The 16,864-nt window shown below is 39.7% G+C and overlaps 1 protein-coding gene across 11 annotated transcripts in view; it reads right to left on the bottom strand.

Moving 5' to 3' along the window:
* Nucleotides 1-16,864, bottom strand: part of PPFIBP1 (PPFIA binding protein 1) — a 172,257-nt gene that overhangs the window by 56,005 nt on the left and 99,388 nt on the right. For all 11 annotated transcript variants that reach the window (XM_080658927.1, XM_080658926.1, XM_080658925.1 and 8 more), the window contains exon 3: nucleotides 4,976-5,074. In XM_080658927.1, coding sequence (XP_080515053.1) covers nucleotides 4,976-5,039 — 64 coding nt within the window. In that variant the 5' untranslated portion in view covers nucleotides 5,040-5,074. The remainder of the gene's footprint in view (nucleotides 1-4,975; nucleotides 5,075-16,864) is intronic.

Below are 16,864 nucleotides of genomic sequence, written 5' to 3' on the forward strand. Positions count from 1 at the left end.
CTAACCCTAATCCTAACACCAACCCATGATCCAAAATTTAAAGCTAACCCTAAACCTAATACTGAACACACCACGAACACTAAAACTAACCCTTATTGTAAATCTAACTCTAAACCTAACCTCATAGCTAACCCAAACCCTAAACCGAATTCTAACCTAAACATAATACTAAACCAGGAGGAGTTCCAATCAACATGGTGGTTGTTGGTAGGTAGACAGTGCACTCACCTCCTCCCATGACCACATAAAATTACAACTAAATTATCGAACAACCAACCTGGACAGACACCTGAAAACTGGCTGAAGAGAAGCCCTGTCACTAAAGGATATAAAGAAGCAACCACATTGAGACTGATAGGAGGGGCGGAGATGTGGAGCAGGCTGGCTGTACACCCACGGGTGGCAGCTGAAAATCTGGAGGGATATTTCAGCTGCCGAGATACTCCCTGAGGAGTGAGGGGTCTCAGCTCCACACCAGGCTTCCCAGCATGAAAACACCAGTGCTGGGAAGAGGAGCCCACTTAACAACTTGGCGAGACGGAAGGGTGTTAGAAACACAGGCATCTTCTTAAAGGGCCCACCCATGCAAAAAAATTCTTGCTGGCAGGCACTCACCTTAGACTCTGGTGGAGAGACAGCAGCTTGGGGGCGGGGAGTGAGGGGGATGCTCCAGAGACATATAGGGAGAAACTGAGTTGTGTGGCACTGCCGCCACTGTTCCTGTGTTGAGTCCTCCTCCCATAAGGCCAAATCTGTATCTGCATTAACCTGATGAAGTCCACTCGTTCCACCCTGACAACTCCTTGAGACCTTGCCCTGCCCAACTTGCACAAGCCCTAAGGCTCTTTCAACAGCAGCCACCCTGAGTCCACATGGCAGTCTTTCTTTAAAAACTCTCAAGGAATTCTTATCACACTCCAGGGGTGCCAGAGACATACAGAGAGAAAGTGAGTTGTGTGGTTTTAGGGAAAGGGCTGAAGGACAGCTACCATTGTCCCCGTGTTGAGCCCTCCCCTCACTTGGCCAAATCTGAATCTGTATTAGCCTGGTGAACTCCACCAGCTCCACCCTGATGACTTCCTGAGAGCCACCCCCACCCCCACCATCCACAAAGGTCCACAGGCCTCAGGCAGATGGTGGCTAGCCCCAGTGAGACTTTTGCTGAGTGTCCTCAGGGTCAGCACTGGTGCCAAATATGAATCTGTATTAACTTGGAGAACACACCACTCACCCCACCCTGGTGACTCCCTGAGACCCTGCCTCACCAAACTCACATATCACTGAAAGTTCTTTCAGCAGCTGAGCCTTAAAGGTAGCTAGCAGGCAGCAGTAGGTCTCAGGGTGCCTTGGGACTTTTGCTGACCTGCCCTAGACCCAATACTGGTGGCAGCTGGCCTTGGTTCACAGTGTGACCTATTGCATCCAGATCCAATACAGACAGCCACCAACCACAGGTAGCCCCGGACCAATTACAGGCTGTGTCTAACATTGACCTGCACTGGAGACCCTCACAAGAAGCCTTGGAACCAACACAGAGCACACCTAGTGGGTAGTTTCAGACCGTAACGGAGCACTACCAGATTAGCTGCACAGGTGGCATGCCCAAAGAGTAGTCAGCAGGCACCACTGGGGCAAATCCTGCTCCCTGAGATGAACACTGCACAGCAGCATGTACACTGTGGTCACGGCCAGTCTTCCTGCTAGTAAACCTGAGAGTCAATCGCACCTACTGAAGTCTCAATGGCAATCAAGTCTCAACTACAACAGGAAGGCACATACAACCCACACAAGGGATACTCCTGGAACACCTGGCTCAGGTGATCAGGGAGACTGTCCAATTTGGCCCCTCAGAACACATACTACATAAGGCCATCCCATGAAGACTGGAAGATGTAGCAGATGTATATAATACATAGAAACAAACACAAAGAGATAGCCAACATGGGGAGACTAAGAAACATATCACAAATAAAAGAACAAGGGAAATATTCAGAAAAAGAACTAAATGAAAGAGAGGCAAGCAATCTACCACATATAGAGTTTAAAACACTGGTTTTAAGGATGCTCAAGGAACTTAGTGAGAACTTCTACAAAGAGAGTAAGCATAAAAAAGAACACAGAAACCATAAAAAAGAACCAGTCAGAAATGAAGAATTTACTAGAAGGAATCAACAGCAGATTAGATGGAGCAAAGGATCAAATCAGTGATCTGGAAGTCATGGTAGCAAAAAACACCCACCCAAACGAAGATATTTAAGGTACCTCTGGGACAATGTCAAGGATAAAAACATTTCCATCATAAGGGTACCAGAAGGCAGAGAGAAAGAGAAAAGAATTGAGACCCTAATTGAAAAAATGACTAAAAACTTCCCTAACCTAATGAAGAAAGTAGACATACAGGTCAAGGAAGTAGAGAGTCCCAAACAAGATGAAATGCAAAGAGGCACATACCAAGACACATCATAATTAAAATAGCAAATATTAAAGACAAAGACAGAATTTTAAAAGCAGCAAAGGAAAGAGAGTTACCTACAAGGGAACTCCCAGAAATTGACTGTCAGACAATTTCTCAACAAAAACATGGCATGCCAGAAGGGGCTGGCTCAAAATATTCAAAGTGGTGAAAAGTAAGACCTACAACCAGACTACTACACACAGAAAGACTATCATTTTAAAACTGAAAGAGAGATAAAGAGATTCCCAGACAAGAAAAAGCTAACAGAGTTAATCTCCACCAAACCAGTATTATATGAAATATTAAAGGTCCTTAGGAAAAAAAAGATAAAAAATATGAACAATAAAATGGCAATAATACATATGTATCAACAATTGACTCTAATAAAACAAAATAAACAAACCAGCAGAACAGAAACAGATTCACAGATATAGAGAACATTTTGATGGCTGCCAGATGGGATGGGGTTTGGGGGAATGGGTGAAAAAAGTTAAGTGATTAAGAAGTACAATTTGGTTGTTACAGAATAGTCATGGGCAGTGGTCAGCGAGCCGCGGTTTGCCGCTCTTTTGACTAATGAGTTTGCCGACCACTGGTCATGTGGATGTAAAGTACAGCATAGGGAATATAGTCAATAATATTCTAACAACCATGCATGGTGAGAGATGGGTACAAGAGTTATTGGGATGATCACTTAGTAAGTTATGTAATGTCTAATCACTGGGGTGTACACCTGAAACTAATATTAAAATCTATGTCAACTGTAATTGATAAATAAAAAATTATTTAAAATTTAAAAAATTAATACTTTCATAGTATTAAGTAATCCTATACAATACTGGGAACAAATATACTATCAAAGCATTTGTTGTTTTTCTGAGATTCAAATAAAAAAAAAAAAGAAAGAAACAAGACAAATCACATACAAACAACCTAACCTTATACCTAAAGGAACTAGAAAAACAGTAACAAACAGAACCCAAAGTGAATAGAAGGAAGGAAATAATAAAAATCAGGGTGGAAATAAACAAAATAGAGCCTAAAAAAAATACAAAAGATTAATGAAACCAAGAGCAGGTTCTTTGAAAACCTATAACAATACTCATTAAGAAAAAAGAGAGGACACAAATAAATAAAACCAGAAAAGTTAGGCAGTGAACTCTCTGACATTGTTCTTAGTAATATTTTTTTCTGATATATCTCCTTGGGAAGCAAAAGGAAAAAAAATAAACAAATGGGACTCACAGCAAAAGAAACAAAACAAATAACAAAATGAAAAAAAAATCTACTGAATGGAAAAAGATATTTGCCAATGATTCATCCGATAAGGGGTTTATATCCAAAATTTTTAAAAAACTCATACACCTTAACACCAAAAAAAACAGGCTATCCAGTTTAAAAAATGGGCAGAGGATATGATAGACCTTTCTCCAAAGAGGACACACAGATGACCAATAGACATGAAATGATGCTCAACGTCACTAACCAGAGAAATTAAATTAAATTAAAACCACAATGAACTACTGCCTCACACATGTCAGAATTGCTATCATCTATAAATCAACAATGAGCAAATGTTGGTGAGGATGTGAAGGAAAAGGAACCCTCCTACCCTATTGGTGGGATTGCAAATTGGTGCAGCCACTATAGAAAACAGTATGGAGGTTCCTTAAAAATAGAATTACCTATGACCCATCCATTACACTCACTTGATATATATATCTGAAAAAATCCAAAACACTAATTAAGTTCAACACTAATACCCCTATGTTCATTGCGGCAGTATTTACAATAGCCAAGATATGGAAGCAATCCTAGTGCCCATCAATAGATATTGGATAAAGAAGATATGATACATCTATACAATAGAATATTACTCAGCGATAAAAAAAAGAATGAAGTTTTACCATTTGTGACAACATGGATTGACCTTATTAGGCTAAGTAAAATAAGTCAGTAAGAGAAAAACAATACCATATGACTTCACTTATATGTAGACTCCAAAGAAAATAAGAAATCAACAAACAAAACAGAAACAGACTCATAGTTACAGAGAACAGACTGCTGGTTGTCAGAGGAGTGGGGATTAGGGAGATTGGGTGAAAAAGTTGAAGAGATTAATTACAGATTGGTAGTTACTAAACAGTCATGGAGATGTAAAGTATAGTATAGGGAATATAGTCAATAATATTGTAATAACTAGGTATGGTGCCAAGTGACTACTAAAATTATCAACAGATCACTTCATAAATTACATAATCATCTGACCACTATGCTATACACCTGAAACTAATATAAAGTATTGAATGTCAACTCTAATTGAACATTTTTTGAAAAAAATAAAAATTCTGGAAGAAAATGGCTAAGAGGGTCAAGGATGAACCATGGGGAACCTAAAGGCATTGGAGAGAGCCAATAAGTGAAAATAAGAAAGTGGAAAGGTAATAAAACAGCTGTAATGAAAAAGCCAAGAGAGCAGAATAAATGGCATGATTCCATATTTTAGAGGATGCACTTTACCTGCTATAATACCATCCATCTGCTCCAACGCCGCAGCCAACATGTCACTTGCATCACTCATCATTTTGTTATTTGTGAAGGGCAAATTCCAACCTAGATCTGAAAAAATAATGATGTTATCATTACATCCTTTAAATGACTCATGCTTCCTGGCAGGTTTGATAATTCAACTTCAAATGATAACTCCACCTGGCAGGCAAATAGGGAGAATTTCTGAAGCAGTAGACCTGAATTAATTGAAACTTTTAACGAGCTGTGGCCAACCGTCGCTTACTATACTGCGAGCGCACATGCTCTGCCTGTATCAGTTAATGAAACAAGATTCAGTTCTTGCACTCAAGGTGTTTAAAGTGCAGAATGCTTTCCATGCCGCACTCCATAGAGCTCTAGGTCTCCCTGAGGGGTATCAGGCATGGCTGTGGAGCCTTGCTCGGGGCCCTGAGGAATGCTGGGTAGACAAGAGCTTTCTCCCTCCCTGTTCCAGCCCAAACCAATCTCTACTCTCTTAATTTTGCCCCCTTTTTTCTGTATAAGGATTACCATAAGACATGTGTAAGAAAATGGTTCTCACTGTGTGCGTATATAGTAAACACACACAAATCGACTGCTATTTTTTAATGTAACAATAGCTACCATTCATTAAGTGTAAATTATCCACAATCCTTAATCATAACAGCAACCTTATAAAATGGACAAATTCATCTTCGTTTTACAAATGAAATCAAAGATGTTTGTTGATTTTTGCAAGGAAACATGCCAAGTAAATATAGCAAAGACCAGTTTTTAGTCTAGGTCTGATTCCCAACAATATTATAATTTCTTATCTGATTCTCTAGCTGAAAGATAGGTTTATGCTGAAATTGTCACAGGCTACTCACTCTTTTACCTATTAAAAAATTGACTGAACTTATAGCCTTGCAAGAAATTTGGTCAAAGCAGGAAAAAGTCAAATTATATGGTTTTCAATATTAAATAACACATTTCAGGTACCACGCTAAGTATGCATACAAATTTTCCCAATAGGCCTAAATAAGGCTTCTGCGACTTTGCAAATGGGAAATGAAGGGTATGCTGTTTAATAGAAACCTTTGCCCTTTGTTTCCAAGCAGCCAGATCTCACCACTTTATTTTTATAAACACATTTACAGTTCTGATAAAAAGCTTGTTGGATCAGTTCTTATGTACATTCATTTTAATAATATGCCATTTAATCATTGTGAAATATTACTTTTATAGTTTTTATAGATTTCATCTAAGAGTTTCCCAGAACTTTACTTACCTCAGAAGGTATAAAATATCTCTACCATGTTATGTGGAAATACTACAGCACGAAAATACCCAAGGCATGCATTTACAGTTACCAGAATTCAGGTGGTTAACAAGCCAGGTTATGAGCCTAGGTAGTTCTCAAAAACTTACTTGCACATTCAGCTAATCCAGGGAGGTGGGGCACAGATTTAATAATCACATTTCAGGCTGGAAAACTTAAAACGTGAAAACTGAGAACATAAAGGATTGAGCCGAATGGCCTTCAGTCCTTTACTTTCATATAATTAAGTGGCTTGCATTACCTTCATTTTAAAAGCGCTTCCAAGTGCTCTAGATAACATGAGATATATAGAAAGGAACACACGTCAGCTCAGCAGTAAACATGGGAAATGCTAATAAAACAAAGTAATGCTCACAATGAAAAACTCTCACTGCCCCACCAATTTATAAAAACAAGGATTGATTTTCTTTGCTAGCAACTATGATTTGTGTAGGGCACGAAACACTTCCAAGTATGACAGGTAATTATCTACTTCTCTGTTCTGTCCAGAACCTTTCAAATACTATGACATGGAGGTATAAGAATCTAGGCCATAATTTTCAAAGCAGTAAAAAACCAATTTTTTAAAAAAAATTCCAATTCTTGCCAAAACCGGTTTGGCTCAGTGGATAGAGCGTCGGCCTGCGGACTGAAAGGTCCCGGGTTCGATTCCGGTCAAGGGCACATAACTTGGTTGCGGGCACATCCCCAGTAGGAGGTGTGCAGGAGGCAGCTGATCGATGTTTCTCTCTCATCGATGTTTCTAACTCTCTATCCCTCTCCTTTCCTCTCTGTAAAAAATCAATAAAATATATATAAAAAAAAAAATTCCAATTCTTTAGAGACCAATCCTTTGTTTAATAACATAAAACTATGATGACAATATTTCACTGTTAAAAAAACTTATAAATGTTTACTCTTGATTTCTATATTTATCACATAATATGCTACATGTAACAGTAAGGAGAGGACAGACAGTAAACATAATAAATATGCATGTAATATAGAAAAGGTGGGTGATAGCTAAAGCTTACAGGATTACTTTTATTGTTGTTGTTAATCCTCACCCGAGGATATTTTCCATTGATTTTTAGAGTGAAGGGAGGGAGGGAGGGAGGGAGGGAGGGAGGAGAGAGAGAGAGAGAGAGAGAGAGAGAGAGAGAGAGAGAGAGAGAGAGACACATCTATTGGTTGCCTCCTGCATACACGCCAATGGGGATCTAGCCTCCAACCAAGGTATGTGCCCTTGACCAGAATTGAACCCAGGACCCTTCAGTCCATGGGCCAACACTCTATCCACTGAGTCAAACCTGTTAGGGCAGGATTATTTTTAAGGGTGGTGAAAATGTAACCATCTTGACCTAATTCAATTTATAGAACAAAACACTTAAATGCAGAATATACATTTCAAGTCCAAGTTATATTCACCATGATGGGCCATGTACGCAAGGCCATAAAATAAGTCTCAATAAATTCCAAATGGGCTTTAAAGGACTACAGAGAAGAATGAGAACAAGCCTGAGGTGGTGAAGCACTAACACTAAGAACAGAATTTCCATATATATTAAAACTCAGACTTGCCAATGGCCTGTGGTATTTTAGAGTCAGCCTGAGTGAGCATCTGTGTTGATAAAGCTATGCCAATTGTCATGAATCAGTCAAAGTATTGTCAAAAATAGAAAGGTTAAAAAAAAGACTTCAGAAAATACTACACTCTTAAAAAGATTGTCCTATAGCCTCAAAAACACGTCTGAGAGGAAAATTCCCCTGGATGTTCTCACATACTTAATGCAATGGAATGTTATTCCAATACAATGAAATATTACTACACAATAAAAAAGACTGAACTGTTGATACATGCAACAATATGTTGAGCAAAAGAAGCCAGACATAAATGACTATGTACTGTATGATTCCTTTTATATGAAATTCAAAATGGGCAATTTACGGTGATAGAAAGTAGAACAATAGTTATCTGTAGGAAGTGGCAAAAGATTAAAGGAGGTACTGGGGAACTTCCTGTTTAATATGTCGATTGAGGTGTTGGTTACACAAGTTTATACATTTGTCAAATTCATCAAACTATACATTTAAGATGTGTACATTTCAATATATGAAAATTTCATCTCAAATTTTAAAAACTAGGAATGAAGTTGATTGTTAGAAATTAAAAATGAAATTGTACTTTAAAAAATTAACTAAGTAAGTAAATGAATTTATGTAATGGAGGAAATGCATGGACTTAGAGTGACAATACATCACAAATCAAGGATAATGAATAATCCAAGTACAGATCTGAGGTCCAAAAATAAGAGACAGAATATCCAGGTCCCTCTGTTCTAATTCTTTGTTTACCCAGAGACCTGCTGATTATAATTTGGTCTTTTGGGTGGACAGAACCATTTAGAAAATTAAAACTTCAATATCCAATGATTCTCAGAGAATAGTAAAATGATTTCTGGATTCTAAATAACTAATATACGTATACTTCTTTGAATGACTTGCTGAAGGAAAAGGTACCAGAAAATACAACCACCACACAAAGGAATTTGGTTTGAGTTAAAGGTCAGAGTTCAAACCTGAGAAAACCCTTACTTGTGTGATGTGAACAGAGAAGACCAGCTCTGTTTGTAGGAGTCCTCATTCTAGTGGTTTCCTATTCCCATGGCTTAATTTAAAATAAATTTAGAATAGTCTTAGAAAAGCAAGAACCTGGGAATAATATTCATATATTAGAGTAAGGGACAAAAAGAGACCCAACAGAAGCAAGTTTGGGTGTATGTCAAGCTTGGTTAGGACCCGTTTAGAGCAGACTTGAATGGGGTAACATACCAGGGAAAGTTCCAGCAATGGGTGTGGTGGCTAAACATTTGGCAGAAAAAACACAATTTTTTGCAGAGTTGCTGACTAACTGATGTTTTAGGTCAGGCTAGCTGCCCAGTCTCTCTGCGAAGAAAGAAAGAAAGACAGGCTGTGAGAAAATGTAAGTTTGTTTTAAACTCTGGTGAGAATGACATTTGTCCTAGCTTTCTTCTCAGCTTTCCTTAGGTAGAATGTTTAGGTTTGAAAGAGAACTTCTAATTTTGTGCTGTGAGATGGATACAATTCACTGAGATTAAGACACTTAAGAGAAAAAAAATCCTTCATTGAAAGAGAGACTGTTCCATGCAGTGGGGGATGGAGGAGGGGATAAGAGACAGCTGTAATATGGTCAACAATAAAAAAGAAACTTAAAAAAATAAACTAAAGTAATCCTTAACTAGATCAATAACCTGATGGCATTTTGAAAAAAAGGAAAATGAAAGAGCATGTTTACATCTATTCCACTAGGTTGGTGAAGCGCCATATTATCATATGATCATTATAAAAACAATATATTTTCATATAAATCACCCACAGGTTTCTCACCAGTTTTTCCCCAAAGATGCTCACTAGGGATGTTACATCAATTACACAATGGGTTCCAATGTATGCAGCAATACAATCTTAGGAAAGATAAAATGTCTTAAAAATGGAAAGACCAACAGTTAGTAGGAAGGACTATCAGTGGTTATCAAGCTGTGTTTCCTGGACCAGCAGCAGCATCACCTGGGAGTTCGTTAGAATGTATATCCTTGGGCCCCACCAGTCTGGATTTTTACAAGCTGTTCATTGTTCATGTGATTCTAGAGCATACTCCATCACAGGACTAAAGAGGCCATCTTTCCTCCTGGGACACACGCCCCACCCAGATGAGGTTGGAACTGGCTACCAAGGTAAACAAGGGCAGAGCTCCTCTCTGCAGCCCCGGATTCTTACTTTTGATCCAAGAATCACAGCTCTGAAGAAGCAATTAGGTTTTAACCTGAAAAATCCTCCCTTTAAACTTCCACTAAGTCCTTATGTCTGCAACATGTTAAGATTCTTAAGCAATCCTCCTTGCTTTCTGGTTGTCTGCTATGTATCTGTCATCACATACTTTCTCCTCCCCACTGTGTTAGTCCAAATCCTTTCACCTTCAATCTGCTCTAACATCCCAGTAAAATCAATTCAGAGTCATGTGAAAAAGAAAACATGGTAAGAAGTGGGGATCGTGGGATAGGCCAAGTGCTGAAAACAAAAAGGATGGGGATGTTAGCAGCAGAGGTGATATCTAATATTATAGCACATTAAAAAATTTTACCAAACTGTAAAGTAAAATATCCTATATAATAAAAGGCTAATATGCAAATTGTCCCCTCGACTGGGAGTTGGACTGGGAGTTCAACCGGGAGTTTGACCAGGGGGCGGGGACGACTAGCCAACCGCCTGTGGCCCTTACCCCCAGCTGGCCCCACCCCCAATCGACCCGATCAGGACGGGCCAGTGGACCTCACCTGTGCACGAATTCATGCATCAGGCCTCTAGTTGATGATATAACTGGGAATTTGAACACTGACTGTATTTGGTGATATCAAGGAATTATTTTAATTTTGAAGTTTTAATAGTCCTTTTTTGTAAAAGCTCTTACTTTTAGAGATGATTAGTAAAATAATTATGAATGAAATAATATAATATATGGAATTTGCTTTAAAATAATAAAGAGGGGAATAGGGTGAAGATATAGATGAAATAAGATTAGCCATGCTTTGATCATTGTTGAAGGTGAGTGATAAGTATATGGGCAACATTATCTATCCTCTTCTACCTACATTTTCATATATTTGAGATTTTCCGTAATAAAATATTACATTTTTCCATTCATATCTTTAGACAACAGGATTTTCAAACACCCTTCATCATGATATGTTGTCTTAAATATTTTCATTTTTTCTATCATAACTTCAAGCATACCAAAGGCTCAGCAAATATTTACAAACCAAATAAGAAAATACTTGTTATATTAACCACCTGCATAAACACAAACACACTCAGAAAATAGAGGAGCCTCTCACAGAGAATTGGAAGGCAGGCCATAAAAAAGGGGAGTGTAAATGACTGTGTATTAGTAAAAGTTACTTCTCTTGCTCACTAACATAAAGAGCAACAAAAATGATGGGGCAGCCGAAACTGGTTTGGCTCAGTGGATAGAGCATCGGCCTGCGGACTGAAGGGTCCCGGGTTCGATTCCGGTCAAGGGCATGTACCTTGGTTGCGGGCACATCCCCAGTGGGAGGTGTGCAGGAGGCAGCTGATCGATGTTTCTCTCTCATCGATGTTTCTAGCTCTCTATCCCTCTCCCTTCCTCTCTGTAAAATATCAATAAAATATATATATTTAAAAAAAAATGATGGGGCAAAGCTGGGAAGTACTAAAATAAATGAAGCAGCAAGGGAAAATAGGGGAAGATAAAAGGAAATGAGCTCTTCATCTGCATGCTGTTAATATTTAGGAATGACAACCAGAAAGGAGTTGATACAAAGGTTCATACCATAAGCCAAGATCCTTTACTTTTTGAATAAGAGGATGTTGCTGGTATTTGAAAAACTAATATGTATTAAATATCAGTAAGTCTGAAGATACTGTGATAAATCGAAAGAATGTCCCATGTTTCCCTATCTAGGGTTGCTGGTACTATGACTGCACGAAGTTTTAAATTTGTCTAAGGTAACTCAGGAAGTAAGATATGAGACCAAAACTCATGTTGTTCCCAAGTGTGCTTCTGACTGAAGTCAGTAGGTATTAATCACACAGCTCGTTTGCCCTGACTAGTATGACCGACCCAACAAGAGCCTTCATTTAACTGTATCTGTCTCCTTGATTAAGCTGTGAGCTCCATGAAAACAGAGGCTGTTTGTGATCTCTGATCCCTGGACCGCATGTGGAGGACATCAAAGGCTTGCAGCGTGGTGCTCTGCTCCACACACACACACACACACACACTTTTATGTCATAACTATTCCAGCCCTCACAGTCCCTGTTTTGGCCTACAGTGCGACCTCCCTCTTAACTGCACAAGCCAGAAACCTATCTCCTCATCTTAACTTTTAAGATAAATGTGGATAAATTTGATCATTGCTCTTACCCTTTCTATCTATAATCTCACAGGACGACTTTTTATACTGTTCAAGACTTTGGTGAACCAAATTCACTGTGCTACTTCGGAATGATGTGATTCCTCAGGGTTTGCAAACTTAGCTCCCAATATGATGGAGGAGTATCAGGGGGCCTGAGCAGGTTGCAACTTCTAATTTTTCAAACTACTCTAACCCTAACCCCCACCCATCTCTTCCTTGTTCTTAAAAAAATCTATAGACTCCATCTGGCTCCTAGTATCCTACCCAAGTCTACCAATCCAGGCTTCGCTGGCTAAGAGGTAAGCCGTTCTGGGATGTGGGACCCAGAATGAAGTCAGGGGCACGGAGGGCAGGGATACGGAATAGCTATTCCAGGCTCTGGAAAGGAGGGGAAGGACAAGGTGCCTATATATAAGCAGCCTCTACAGAAGTGTTTTATAAGTCATGGGTCATGCATGACCCTAAGATTAGAAGAAAATGAAGTAAATTTTATAGACTGCAATCTACATTTATTTAGCAAAATAGACAACATCAGAGTGTCTTACAGGAAAAAAAGGTTAAGTACTATTCTGTGAAACTTCTGATTCAATTATATATACACATCTGTATGCAATACGTATGGAAGGCCTGCCCTGGGCCAGGCACTAGAGATAGAACAGTGAAGACAACAAGCAAAAAAAAGAAAACCATTTCTGCCTTGAGGTAGCTGACATCCCAGTGATTTCAGAATGTGTGTGTACATGTGGACATGGATATATATGTATTGCAGCATCATACAAGAAAGTATACCTTACACTGGGTCAAAAGCATTTGAGAAAGGCTGCTCTAAAGTCACGCTATTTAAAATGTGGTCTGTGAGCTAGTGTTCGTCCACCCACTGGTATGGTCCACTATGTGATAAGTCCAGAAATTGAGAGTAAGTATTTAGAATATTTTATAGCAACCTGACCTTCCTGTGATATCCAATTTTTCTGACCTAGCCATTTTTTTAAAAATTGGGTTTTAGAGAAAGAATCAATCCATGATAGACTGAAAAACAAAACAAGCCGGGCTGGCGTGGCGCAGTGGTTGAGTGTCGACCTATGATCCAGGAAAATATGCCTGGGTTGTGGGCTAAATCCCCAGTGTGGGCCCAATCCCGATGTGCAGGAGGCAGCTGATCCATGATTCTCTCTCATCATCTATCTATCCATCCCTCCCTCCCAGCCTTCCTCCCTGCCTTCCTCCCTCTCTCCCTCCCTCCTTCCCCTTCCTCTCTGAAATCAATAAAAAAGAAAGAAAAGAAAAGAAAAGAAAAGAAAAGAAAAGAAAAGAAAAGAAAAGAAAAGAAAAGAAAAGAAAAGGAAAGGAAAAAAAAACGGGTCCTTCAGCACAGATGGCTGGAGAAGCACTGCTCTGGAGACCCCTGCATGTGTGTGTTGGGAGTAAGTGTGGGCACAAGCACTGGGATTGGACACTGCAGCCACGGACCCTGGATGGAGAGAGAAGGGGCAACGCAGGGAGCGAGAGCGCCCCAAGAACTAGGGAGTGTGGTTCAGATTTGTTCTCTCTGCGCACATGCCAAGCGATAAAAATAATGAAATGGCAAGGAGAAAACTGTTAGCACTGATACGGATGACATACCGTTAAATATAGAAGTGAAACAAAGATTTTTGGTTGTATAAAATTAACAGCAATGGCAGTCATATACACTGAGTGGCCAGATTATTAAGATCTCTGAACGCATAATAATCTGGCCACTCAGTGTATATCCTATCTAATAAAAGGCTAATATGCAAATTGTCCCCTTGACCAGGAGTTCGACCAGCAGGCAGGCCAGCCAACCACCCATGTCCCCTCCCCCTGGCCAGGCTGGCCGGAACCCATCCATGCACAAATTCATGCACTGGGCCTCTAATACACATACACACACACACACACACACACACACACACACACACACACACTGAGTGGCCAGATTATTATACGTTCAGAGATCATAATAATCTGGCCACTCAGTGTATTTGAACTACTTATACGTCTAATTACAATGCAGCACAGCACCCACACAGTACAATTTCTGATCCACTTTGTTCCAATTACAGCAATAAAGGCTACATATTTTGGGCTAAATTTTCATCATTTGTCATTCATACAACATAGCCCAAAGCATGCGATATTTGAGTGGAAGAATCTTGCCAGCATACCAAATTGTCTGGGAAGAGTGAGAAAAACTGTGGGCGAGGGAACAGTTTTGTGGAGGAATGAGACTTTATAATGATTTTAAAAACGAAACTGTCTAGTGGGTAATTTCTGTTGCTTTCTCTTTCCACTGGGTGTTAGTTACACTGGTGGCTGTGCAGTAAGTGGAATGCCAATGTTTTTTGCTTTTATAGCATATGTATTTCTGGCCACCATCAGCAGTAGAGATGTTTTCAGCTGTTGGGGCGGGGGGGTGGAGGATAAAATAAAAGCCAGAGCCCTAAAATTATCCAGTTGAAAGTACAAAATACATCCTTAACATTGGTATTCACTATTAAAGTCTTAAAAGACGTGGAAATGCTGTACAATTAATGCGTACAGACCCAGGTAATAATGAGTAACAATGCTTTTCAAGTCATTTGTATTTCAGTTCTGAATGGCTGGCACTGGCTGCAGGAGATGTGCTTAAGGGAGGGATGATGAGAACCAGGAACACAAGGCCAAAAATTATTTCCCAACCCAGGCAGTGGCAAACTGCAGCCCATAAGCCAAATCTGGCTCACTGCCTGTTTTGGAAATAAAGTTTCATTAGAAGAGTGTCACAGTCATTCGCTATTATCATCAGTGGCTGCTTTCACGCTATTTGCAGATTTGAGTAGTTATAACCCTCAAAGCCCAAAATATTTACTATCTGGCCCTTGGCAGGAAAAGTTTGCCAACCCCTGTCCCAACCCATCCCATAGCCTCTCGAAGTACACAGACCCCTCTCCTATTCACTTATTCACCCCCTGACCAAACATTTCTTGAGTATCTATTACTAGTAAACACCAGGCACTATTCTAAGTGAGAGGATATAACAGTAAAGAAAAAGAAAAAGAGAAAGAAAATTAAAAGTTGTTGCTCTAAAGTCAAGAAACCATAAATAAGTAAATATATATATTTAAATATAGAGTAGGTGAGCTGGTGATACATAATAAGGGAAAACAAAGCAAGGAAGGAGGATAAACATTAGCTTACTATGTACCAGGCACTGCTTTTAAGTGCTTTTCATGTATTGATTCATTGAATCCTCACAATAACCCCAGTGACACAATATTTACACCTATTTTATAGGTGATAAATCAGAGGCACAGAAGGGGCACCCAAGACATACAGCTGGAAAATGGATTTGAAGCCCGACAGGCGGACTCCAGAGCCCGTGATCTTAACTTTACGCTGTGCTGGCTCTTTGTGCAGAAAGAAAATTGCAGGAGTTACAATGTTAATGTGATAGATAGCCAGGGAAGGCCCCACTGATAAAAGTGACATTGAGCAAAGCCCTGGAAGAGGTGAGGGAGAAAGTCATGTGGATATATAGGAAGAGCTTCCAGGTAGAAACAACAGCCAATACAAAGGTCCAGGGGGAGGGAGGGCTTTATGTACTTGGTAATGAGAGAGGGAGGGAGGGAGGGAGGGAGGGAGAGAGAGAAGGAAGAGAAGGGGAGAATTTACATAGAGTGAAATGCACAGGTCTTAACGGTACAATGTGATGAGTTCTGATGAATGCACACACCTATGTAACACATATCAACATTCGTATCACCTTGTGTATATTTTGGTGGAAAAGCTAACAGAATTTGATATAGTGTTTGGGAACAAGAAATGACTCAAGGGTTGTGGCCTACTCCACAGAAGGATGGAGTGGTCATTTACTGAGGCAACTGACTACCCAGTCCTAGTCCCAGGCATAGCAAGTACTTTCTCCATCCACAAAAGAAAGGAAGCAAGAAGAATTATAAAATTATCATCCACGGAGAGTCATCCCCTGCCATCCTGTACAGTAAAGCATAATGAAATAGCTGGATCTTGTCCGTGAAAGCTGTATGTCATGGCAGAATAGCCAAGCCAAACCCATTACCACAAACACCACTACGAACTCTCATAGCACTTTAAAAACAAAACAAAACTCCATTATCAGGTACCATGTGGAACCACTGCTTATCTCTACCAGATGACTATACCTGGTGAGGGAAAAGGTATGTCTCTGGAAGGGGGGCCCACTTAACTCGGGTCCATGGGATGTTGTCTCTATCACACTGGGCTTTTAAAGAATGAAGGTCCCACTTTTAATCACTTGTATGCCAAGCTTAGCTCAGGACATGGTGCTCAGAAAAGGTCTGATGAATAAATTAATAACCACCAACGAAATTAATCGCCACCAAACATGCTAGGTAGTACTGCTTATGAAACAACAGTGCATTAATGGGCTTGTTTGGCTCTTTAAGGTCTTAGATCATCAACCTAGATTTTGTTTTCACTTGAATAAAAGTCCCGGTATCCCACAGCTTTTAGGAGAGGGAATAAGGGGGGCAGAAGAAAAGCACAGCCAGTAAATATGTTGCGTGGTTTTGGCATGAATTTGAAAGCTTGCTTTTATCCTACTGA

The sequence above is a fragment of the Plecotus auritus genome, assembly GCF_963455305.1.
Source record: "Plecotus auritus genome assembly, chromosome: 3".
NCBI classification, from domain to species: Eukaryota; Metazoa; Chordata; class Mammalia; order Chiroptera; family Vespertilionidae; genus Plecotus; species Plecotus auritus.